Here is an 11242-nt window from a genome sequence, read left to right on the forward strand (position 1 = left end):
CCAGGTGTCGTACTAGTGGTTCGGGTTGGGGGATTGGCTAGGTCCATCTGAAATACCTACATAGGCAACACACGTTACGACCCACAGCGATGGCTCGAGGAACCCCCCGCTAAAGCTTAAGTTAGCTAGTGTTTAAAGCTAAGAGAAAGAGAGTGTAAGTCATAAACTCAAAGTGTCTAATCCCCTTTTCGTTGTACTTGGTGTACTATTTATAGGCGAGCCGTACTAGTCAGCTTGTGGTGTCGACCTTAATGAGTTGTTGAGCCGTTTTGCATTTTGTTGTTGGTCAGCGCGCACCTCCCAGTAGGTGGAGCTGGGAGTGGGGATTAGCTCAGCAGGAGTTCCCATACAAAACTTTTGTGTATATAAGATAGTTTTAAATACTTTTAGGATAACCATAACCCATTTTACAATAATTTAATGAAAGTTCGCATTAATCAAGAATTTGTGGAGACAAGAAAAACAATCAAATAAAATTTATTTCCCAAAACTTAAAAAGATTGTACAAAATTTATTATAGAAAATCTAGAAGTCTGAAAAAATATCCCAATTTATCAAACACGATTCATTTGTCCTTGGTCAAATATTTTATATCAAAAAAGATTATTATGAATATGATTATTGTAGGAAACTTCATTTCATTTTATTAATCATGTCATAATCAGCCGTAATAATAATATTATTTCCTTAATCTCTTCCCTACTTCCAAGCTGTCCCACTTCCCAAGCTTCTATCACCGTCAAGGCCACGACTTCTATTTCTAATTAATCGTGTTTTAATTAAATCAATTAATTAAATAATTAATCCTTCTTTCATCACATTATATTCATCACTTCGTTAATGCTTTGAATGCATTGCCTCCCCTTTTCTCTCTCCTCAAAACTTTTGGACTCTTGTCCATTTTATCATTACTTCTTTTAACACCCATTTTGTCTGCTTTAATTTTGCTTCGTTGGAGCATTTGATCACTCACAAAAAGCTTCAATTTTAACTTTGTAAACAACCCATTTTTAGTAATTTTATTTAAACCCATTTAAAAATTTTATTTTTTAAAACTGAAATTCTGAAAACTAGTCATGGATTCAAAAATTTGAATTTTTCTATGATATTTTAGTATAACACCCAATATTATACCCTTTACAAATTTGCAAGTTTTTGTTTTTTATACTCAAAATTTTGCACAAAAATTAAGAGCGAGCCATGAATCAGCTTGATTTCTTCAAGAAATTTAATAGGTTAAACCCACTAGAACTTTCATTAACAATTCTGGGGTTTTTGGTGTTAACTTTGTGTTTATTTTGTTCTATGTTTTACTTTGATAATAGTATTGGAAATGGTGGAAATGGGCTTAGATCACGTGCTGCAGTCACGTGGTGGTATGGGTATAATCTCAGTAGTAATGGGGAATTTGGATTTGTTGAGAAAAGTAGTGAAAAAGATTGTGATTATTTTGATGGAAAATGGGTTTGGGATGAGAGTTATCCACTTTATAATTCCAAAGATTGTTTGTTTGTTGATGGAGGTTTTAAGTGTTCTGAAAATGGCAGACCTGATAATTTCTATACTAAATGGAGATGGCAACCCAACAAATGCAATATCCCCAGGTATATAAATTTTTTTTGATTTTACATATTTTCCTTATACTATGCAATTCCATATCAGTTAGTTTAGTTGGTAAAGTCTCGGGGTGGTGCTCGAGACCTGGGATCGAATCACGTCTGAATTACTGGTTTTGTAGCTCTCTTTGTTGGTACATAGCCATACATGAGTGTTCTGTGTCTATCATATTACTGTGCATTGTTCTTCATAGCTGGCAATATTATTACTTATTGGTAAAATTCCTTGTTTGCTAAAAATGGCAATGGTTATGTTATTATAGTTCATTTTTCCATAACTTCCATTTTTTTATTTTTATATATATATGAATTTGTTCTTAGTGATCATATTGTATAATGGAGTTTATGGCTTTGATGGTTGTTATGGTGGCATGATTATAATTTGATGTTGAAGACTTGAATATACTACTTAGTACAGAAGGTCAACTCTTTGCAGGACGTACAGAATAATAGAATATGCTTCAAATCTGTCGGTTGCGTGGCTTCCCTTTGAGATTAATATAATAATGGAGAGTAATTAGGGTGCTTTTCTTCCGTATTTGTAGGTGTTATTGGGTACTTCGTATTTGTTTATATTGGTAACATAAATGATCAAGAAGTATATTATAAGGACTGAAGCTTCTAGCTATCTGTCTGCTGTTATATTATGAATGCTATTGAATTTATGGTTTTTTTCTAACATGTCATGCCTTTCGTTGGTTTGCGCATTACAGATTTGATGCGAAATTGATGTTAGAAAACCTTAGGAACAAGAGGCTTGCATTTGTTGGTGACTCAATCGGAAGAAATCAATGGGAATCCCTCATGTGTATGCTCTCTTCTGTAGTATCTAATAAGTCTTCAATCTATGAAGTACATGGAAACCCAATAACAAAGCACATGGGAGCTTTGGTGTTTATGTTTCGGGATTATAATTGCACTATTGAATACTATAGAGCTCCATTCTTAGTGGTGCAAGGCAGGCCTCCTGCTGGTTCCCCACCTAATGTGAGGTACACTCTGAAAGTGGATAAGCTGGACTGGAGCTCTGGCAAATGGAAAGATGCTGATGTGTTGATTTTAAACGCTGGACATTGGTGGACTTATGATAAAACAATTAGAAGGTAAATATGTCTGTTTCCTTGTTTGACTGAGTCAATGCTAGTGATCTCTCTTTCAAATAGCTCATAGGGAACAATTAAAATTTTCAGACTGACTTGGGATAACTTAATGGGTTTTTATAATGAATTGCTATTTGTAATCTGTTACTAATCAACTGGCTGCTTCAGAAAAAGAACAAAAGATAAATGGGAAAGCTCATTCTCATGACTCGACCCTTATGAGTAATCACACCATTCAAATCCCAGTTATTGTTGGATAGTCAGGCTGTCTCATCCATGAAATTTTTTAGGCAATTACTTTAGTTTAATTGCCTGACACTGTTTTATATCTTGTACATTTGTTTACTAGGCAGTTGTTTAATCTCTTGATTGTGTACCCTGGATGTTGACCGGTTTTAGCATCCATGAGACCATGACTTTTATAGGTCTGAGGAATGACTATGTGAAGATGTAGTAGGCTTTAGTTCCTTCCTTGCCAAAAAACTACCTGTGTAAATAGCATGTCTGATAGATTTGTGATTAATTTGTAAATTTGTACCATGTGAAATTTGAGTTTCAATTTTATTATTTCGTAGGCTTATAAATTATAATATATTGATGTTGTTATTCAATTGTTTTGATCTATGCAAAGCAACTAATTGTATATTTGTATTTTTTTTTTAAATTCATGTCCTTATATTTCTTCTTTTTTCCCTGTCCTGAGTCTCTTGACCCCTTACGGTGTGAAGGAAATGGAGGGAAAGGAAGGGAAGGGAAATGGAGAGATGTGATATCTTTCATTTGGATAACAAATGAGGAAGGAAGGGAATTGGAGGGGAGAGAAAAGGAGGGATTAAATTGTAAGAAAATGATCCCTCTAACAATGGAGAGATTTGGAAGGAAAACTCACCATTCTTCCCTCCCCTCTCTTTCCCTCCCCTCTTCTCCTCCCTCCCCTTCTTTTCCTTCCTCTTTCCTTATCCAAACACACTGTTACAATTGCCACATCTTTTACCCAGACCTTGTTTTACTTTTGGAGTGATTCTAGTTCTTAGAATTAGATTCTTTTGTTATCCTTGTTTGTGACTGTTAACATATTTATATTCTTTCTATGTGTATTGTTTGCTTTATATAACCTGCTAATATCTGATTCACTACTCTTCAGCGGTTGTTACTTCGAAGAAGAAAATACTGTAAAGATGAATATGACTGTCGAAACTGCTTTTAGACGTTCAATAGACACTCTTTTTGGATGGATAGATAGTCAAGTAGACATTAACAAGACAAGTGTCTTCTTTCGATCCTATGCTCCCGTGCACTTCAGGTTTGATTTCACTTATATCTTGTTCCTTTTCACTTCATTTTCAATAATTTCTGTGATGTTTTGGAGGGATTGATGTCGAATAATGTATTTAGTGTTTAGGAGTAATTAATATATTTGTTTAAATTTGGGAGGGATTGATAGATTTATCAAACTACATGTTCTCTTGGGGTACTTTTTAAGAAAATTTCTTTTCATTGTAGACGATGTGAGCTAGTAAGTGAAAATGTGGAGAAACAATAATGTGTGTGAATTTACTTGTCTTTAGGGGCCAAATAAGTTCAAACATTACAGTACCCCTGGCCCCTAACCTTGCCCTAGCCTACAATCTCTTTAGAAGCATCAGGGTATGTTGTGTTTCTTATTTTAATTCTTATCATTGAGCAGCATCTTTTAATATATTAGGAACTTCTGTTTTCATCTCTAATTCATATTATACAAACTCATTAATTTCATAGTAGAGTATGTGAATGTTGTTAAACTATATGGTTGGCATCTAACCATTATATCTCTGATCTTTTTGTACATTTGGGAAAGCTTTGTAAGTTGGTTTCTAGCTTGAGCTAGCCTATAAATGCAATAAGTATGCTTAGGACATATATAATATGCCAAGAATGACAGGCTGTATAATTAGATAAAGATATTATCATGAATGAATAGTTTGAATTGTCCTAAGATTCTAGAGCTAGTTTATTAGTCTATCTGATGATATTCTACTGTTGAATACACTATTGTTACTTGGCTTACTACTGTAGTTCACCAAAACATACGTAGTGGACCTACTAGTTTGTTTGTTTTCATTTTATTCATTTTTATTACCAAAAAAGCTTGTGTTGAACATAACTTCTCTTTTATCCAATTCCTCAATTCTATTTGCTAGAGAGAATTGGCAGTCAGAAATTGGTCGGATTGATGTGTGAACTATTAACATTGATGAGACCTCGAATTTCCTATTCTAGATACCAATATTGGCTAGCATAACTGTTACATTAAATTAAGGTTGTGGCTCTAATCATAGTAATGGTTCTATATTATTGATGCATTGTTTCATATATATTGCTCAATATTTTTAGCTAAAGGCCCTGCTGCTGGGGTTATGTTTGTGTGTTTGTTATCTATTTTTTTTTTGGGGGGGCGGGGGGGGGGGGGTGTTGGGGAAGAAATGCATTGCTTTTAGGGACTGAAACTATTCAGAATTCTTCTTGCAATATAGGTTTTGCTCTTTTGTCAATTTTGTTTACAAAAAAGCAAAATTAAAAGTTCAGTTCAGATATGGGTCAACGAGTACAGATTAGTTCTGATAATGGCTAACAATATAATACTCCATAGAAGCTCAAGGTTTTCATGGTCAACATAATGTAGCTGGTATGTCATTTTTATAAAGATGCATACCAGAAATTGAATGCTAACTTTTGCAGACCAACCTATCCCTCTGCAATTTCTGGCATCATGATCTTATGTGTGACAAGCTCCTTCAAATTTTAGATGTTGAATCCCAGACTTGTGTAGTATATCTACAGAGAATTATATATATATTGGGGTGGCAAGTAGGGAGAGAAACTGCAAGTTTCTCTGCATTGTGTCAGAAAGTATATCTGTGAAGAAAAAGAAAATGAGGGAGCAGGGGAAAAAGCAAAGGGGTAGAGATGGTAGTTAGTAGTTACTGTGTTTTAGAGTACTTCATCTTTGCTTTAAACAATTTTCTAAAAAGAGGATTAGTTGGTTGACTAAAAATAGAAAGGTGTTATTCATATTAATTGCTAACTATTAGAAGAATGGTGGTAAATTAGTTTTATTTGTTTTTAAGAAAAAAGTTTATTAATGCAAGTTGTCCTCTAAACAGAGATTAGAATTTTATATCAACCCATGTTAAGTATAGTGGCTACACAATAATGTTATCATATGTGTAGCCAAATGGAATTCATACTTTTTTTTTTTTAAAAAAAATTTGTTGGAGTTTCACAATGGGTCAGATTTTATTAATTTTGCATGATTTGCATGTTGATTACCAGTTTTTGTTGTTGAAGTCAGGGTAGACTAAGACTTGGTTGAAATGAGTCAAGGAAGAGATGAAAGAATTGGATCCTTCCAAGTTCCAATCATATTGCATTGCAAAGTAGTGTGTAGAGGTGACCAAATTAAATATTTTCATTTTTCACTTTGTGCATTGTAGTAATCCTTGAACAATTTGAGACGGGTTTGGGTGGTTCAAACGTTTGCTTCCTTGCCCTAAATAGTTATAGGATATTGGTTAAGCCATAAGACAAAGAATAAAATTCAATTATCATTCATTCTTCGGTTAAAAGGAAAGAGGGAGGCGGAGGAGAGGATAGTAGTGACTATGTTAATCGGACATGGGTTGGACACTAAGAAGCTTTATTTTAGATCAAAATTACGTAAATTTTGTACAAAATAGCCAAGTCGAACAGTTAGACATATACCCATGTCCAAGCAACGTAGATGGTGACTACTTCCTCCATCCCCATATAAAATTGCATTTGTCTTTTGCGCATGTTTTAGGAAGCTGAATAAAAAAAATAGTGAAGTTTGGTTAATTAAAGGTGAATATAAAGATAAGACAGTTGGGTTTGGTTGATTACAGATAATAATGATAAAAAAGAAGTACTGATGTTTGATTGATTGAAAGTGAATAAAGAATTAAATAAAAGTGAAATGAGAATTTTATTTGGAGACACAGGAAGTATTAGTCGATTAGAAACTCAAACAAACTCAATTTTTTAATAACGTAGTTTAGTGACAGAATACACATGCATAAGTGGGTAACACACACTGCATTGAAGCCTAGTTTACAAACAATATAAGATGACTTTTTATGTGCTTAGATTGAAGAATGTCATTGTCAAGGGCCATGTCCTTTGAGATACTTGCTAGAAACTGAAAAGTTGTCTAGATTTCTCATTGTTTTTTCTTATTTGTTTCATATTTTGCAGTCAGTCTAATTAAAAATCAACATGTCTGCAACACAATATGTCCAAAGTTCATGTTTTTATTATGTATGTTTGCGTGTCTGTTAAATTGGCTATTTCTTATAGTAGTGTAAATTACTTTTTATTTTATTTTTATCATTTATATCTTAGCTAGTGATAGCAGCGACACCTTTTTTCACGAGGAAAAGTTTCCCTATCTTAGGTGAATCATTACCTACAACTTTCATTAAGTACCTGTACTAGCGCTTATATAATTTGCTCATGTATTGCATTTGAATATGGTTTCCTTTGTGTAAAAAAAAATAGAAAAACAAAAAAAGTAGTTCCCTTTATTCTTATGTCATACCATGAGATCCATTAGTACCTTTTAGTTTGGCATTATAGCGTTTTAGTTCCTTTCTCCAAACCTAGAACTTAATTTTTGATATTAAAACCAGCTCCTATGGTGTACATTGCTGTATATTTGGTCCTGGTGAACCTAGCACTTGAATTTTAGATTTAATTATTTCTTCTGCTTCATGTTGCCTGTGTATTTGTTGGGCCCTAACTTGTCATTATCCTGGTATTAACTCTATGTTAAGCATTGCATTTGAAAGTTCTCTTGCTATGTTATTATGTTTGGTAAATCGAGTTTGGTCATACTTCGTAGTAAATTTCTTGTCAAAATTAAGCTCTTAAAGAATCTTTTGAAGTTTATTGTATTTCAAAGCTTTTTACAACTTTTGTGAACAATAAACTTCAGACTCTTATGAGGAATTTCTTGTCAAAACTAATGAGACGAATCTCTTACACAGTGGTGGCGACTGGAAAACTGGTGGTACTTGTCATTTGGAAACAATGCCCGACTTGACGACTCCTTACAAGCCTCAATATTGGGGCCATTATAATATTTTGAATGATGCACTGTCAGATTATGTAAACAGATCTCATGCGACTAAAGTAAACTTGTTGAATGTGACTTATATGACGTTACAGAGAAGAGATGGCCATTCATCACTTTACTATCTGGGGCCAAAACCAGCTCCCATTCATCGGCAAGATTGTAGTCATTGGTGCTTGCCCGGTGTTCCTGATACATGGAATGAACTTCTGTATGCAGTATTTCTCAAGCAGCAATTACTTCGCTCCAAGAATTCCACAGTAGAAGCTGAGGCTTCGTAGGTGAAAGCCTTCCTGGGCATGGTTCAGGAATTAATGTTCAGACTTCAGACTCTTGGAATCTTCATCTTAACTTATCTGGAAACTACACACATTATTTTGTAAAGAAGTCTTCCCTACTTCATACTAACTGGAATGTTGTTGCATATGCGGTCGAGTGATGCATCTCTTATCATCCCTGCTTTGGCTGCTCGATACTTCTTCAGCTGGAGGTTTACTTTGTTTTGGGGTATGTCAGAAACTTGCTGGTGTTGTCGAGTGATTGTTTAGGTGGTTTGTAAATTTATACAGTTTGGGTTGACCATCAAAAGCCAGTCCTCTGCTGATCAAGAGTTCATGACTCAGTTACATCTGCGATATGTCTGTGATGTAGATGGGGTTGAAAAGTTCTTTACTTCATGTGAAAACCAGGAATAGAACATTATTATGCATTTATGCGTAACGGAAGCGAAGTAATGCTGGAGTGGGTATCAAATTAAGCATGGAGTTTAGAAGGGAAGTACATAAGAAATCATAACACAGGTAACTTGTAATTCTTTTGACAGCATATTGAATTATAATATTTTTTTTTTCTTTTGATAGAAAGCATATTGAATTATCTTGAATGTGAAACACATGAAAAGCAGCTGATAGTGATCTACTGAATTTTTTGAGATAATGTGTGAACAACACGGCTGAATCTGTTGATATACCAATTTTTTTTCACTCTCCTAAGCTGAATGTCCTTTGGTTGATGAAGTTGGGCAGAAAACTGTTATCTTCTCTCATCATTCGTGAAAGTCATTTCCATTTGAAATCTAGACACTATTTACAAGTTAAGCGAATCTTTATCAATGTATAAGAAAAACAAATAAATGGAGTTTTGTTTGATTCGTCTTAATGGGTATTTTAGGAATATTAAAATTTTATGATGTTAACAAATAAATAATCAAGGACAATGATTTAACACATTTATTACCACCATTTCTTTTTAGTTGTAACTTTCATGGGTTACATAGAAATCAAGCCAAAATTCTTAAGCTAAATTAATGAAGTAATACTGTGTTAGGCACGTGATTAACTTTTAGAAGAGAGAGTGCGGGGACCGTCCTTTTTAAAAGAAAGTAACAACTTTTCAGGATTTTGGTAGGGAAGTTGGTTTCCTCCCAAAATTCTACTCTATCCGTCCCATTTTTAAGTGTTTGTTTTCCTTTTTTAGGAGCAATACCTAGTTTATCATCTTAATAGATAAATAAATTTTGTTTACCAAATGACATTTTTGTAAATAAGTTGCATTGAACTTTGTGTTTTTTTTTTTAATTGAAAAAGTTATATATATACTTACTATTGTGGGCCATTGTAATAATGTTGATAGAATTTTCGCTCTTAAACGGAGTTAACTATTGTTCATCACCTTCTTCCTATTCATCTTCTTCTTCCTCCCACCCACCTTTATCTTCTTCCTCCAATCCACACCTACTTTCATCTTCATTTCAAGTTGTTCAACTCCGCGAGCACCACCATTTCCGACAGCTCCGTCGTTGAAATTTAACCAAAAACCCAAATAACAAAGAGAAAAATAAAGGGCATGGTTAACCCTAAAGGGTAGGTGAGTTTCTATTACTCCATTGATTTCAGCTTAGTACCACCACTTCGCCGTCGGAATCAAACGAAAACCCAAATACGAAAGGGAGAAATAAAGGGTATGGTTTACCCTAAAGGGTAGTAAGCTTTCGTTCCTCCATTGATTTCGTCTAGCTTAATGTTGTAGTGAAATGCACATTTTTTGCCATTGAAATCGAATGTTGAAGGAGGAGAGAGAAAATCAAGGGAGAGGGGGAAAGCAACTAATGATAATTAACACTAGTTAGTTGTCAATTACAGAAATACCCCTTGATAAACATCAATTGTTTATCAAGGTGATAAACATGATTTGTTTATCAAGGTGATAAACTTGTATTTTCTCATTTTCTAGTATCCCAAAATTAAGTGCCTATTTCTAAAAAATAACCCCCTTTATATCCTTAGATTCCTTCCAAATGATACCTTTAATTTCCCACCTACACGCCACATGTATTGTACCTTTATCATTTACTTTTGACAATAATTATGATACAAAATCTCGCCCACTCAATTCACTCTCATCTACACTCTTGTGGTGATTTCTCTCATTCTCTCTCTTCAAGTTTATCTTCAACCTCAAGAACCCTAGTTTCTCTCTTACAATGTCGATTTTTGCCTTAAAATTTGAGATTTTGATGGTTTTTCAAGGTTACGAGTAAAAGCCCTCACTTGTTTTTGGGTTTTAAGCTTCGATATACCAGCGTCAATTTTCCACTCACTACAAGAAAAAGTAATTTGGGCATCGCAAATGTTTGTCGCCCAAGGTAAGTTTTGTGTCGCCCAAAGTTGGGGCGTCGGAAATAAAAGTGACACAAGAAGTGTTGCCTTATTACCGTTGCCCATACTTTGGGCATCATTTTTAAAATTTCTGTAGCCCAAATTATCAAATTTGGACTTTACAAATTTAAATTGTTGCCCATACCTTGGGCGTCGTTTTTAAAATTCTATAGCCCAAAATATAAGGTTTGGACTTCACAAATTTATATTATTGCCCATTCTTAAGGCATCACTTCTAATAAAAGTGTCGCCCTAAAAAGACACTTATGCGCTACAGTTTTTTTTTTTTTTTTTTTTTTTTTTTTTTTTTTTGGCCCTTTCTTAGGGTGCCGTTAGTGGGTTTTCAAAGCTCATTGTAATATTATGTGCTACACTTATAAAATTGTGTTGCCTTTTTCGGCGTCATATTTATAACATAGTGTCGCCCATGTGTATTTTTTTGTGGACAACATTGACTCTCCATTTATTTATTTATTTATTTTTTTTATTTTTTTTTATTGTGGCCAATGTCACTAGTTTAGTGACATTTTTTCTGAAATGGTTATTGGCGAATGTAATTTAACATATGATCTACAATATAATAGTAGGTATTCAATTATAATTGACAAACAACAAAGTATATAATTCTAAAATAAAGAGTATGTTAAACATAAGCAGTTTGTTTCCAAAAGATGCCATTGATACACACAATATATTAGGATCAAGTATTTTCTAAAAATAGCACAACCTTGGCGTATCTGG

General features: G+C 33.9%; 1 protein-coding gene across 1 annotated transcript; it reads left to right on the forward strand.

The window, feature by feature from the left end:
- The first annotated feature begins 848 nt into the window (after positions 1-848).
- LOC110694989 (protein trichome birefringence-like 10) lies at positions 849-8813 on the forward strand. Its single transcript, XM_021872180.1, has 4 exons — positions 849-1604; positions 2330-2719; positions 3861-4019; positions 7759-8813. Exons 1-4 carry the CDS (start codon positions 1201-1203, stop codon positions 8123-8125), a joined length of 1320 nt encoding a protein of 439 aa, XP_021727872.1. The 5' UTR covers positions 849-1200; the 3' UTR covers positions 8126-8813.
- Positions 8814-11242: the final 2429 nt, after the last annotated feature.

Source organism: Chenopodium quinoa, unplaced genomic scaffold, assembly GCF_001683475.1.
Source record: "Chenopodium quinoa cultivar QQ74 unplaced genomic scaffold, ASM168347v1, whole genome shotgun sequence".
Classification (NCBI taxonomy): Eukaryota; Viridiplantae; Streptophyta; class Magnoliopsida; order Caryophyllales; family Amaranthaceae; genus Chenopodium; species Chenopodium quinoa.

Coding starts and splice junctions, on each gene's coding strand:
- LOC110694989 (XM_021872180.1), top strand. CDS start 1,201: ATGAATCAGCTTGATTTCTTCAAGAAATTTAATAGGTTAAACCCACTA. Junction 1,605..2,329: donor AACAAATGCAATATCCCCAG/GTATATAAATTT, acceptor TGCGCATTACAG/ATTTGATGCGAAATTGATGT. Junction 2,720..3,860: donor TATGATAAAACAATTAGAAG/GTAAATATGTCT, acceptor ACTACTCTTCAG/CGGTTGTTACTTCGAAGAAG.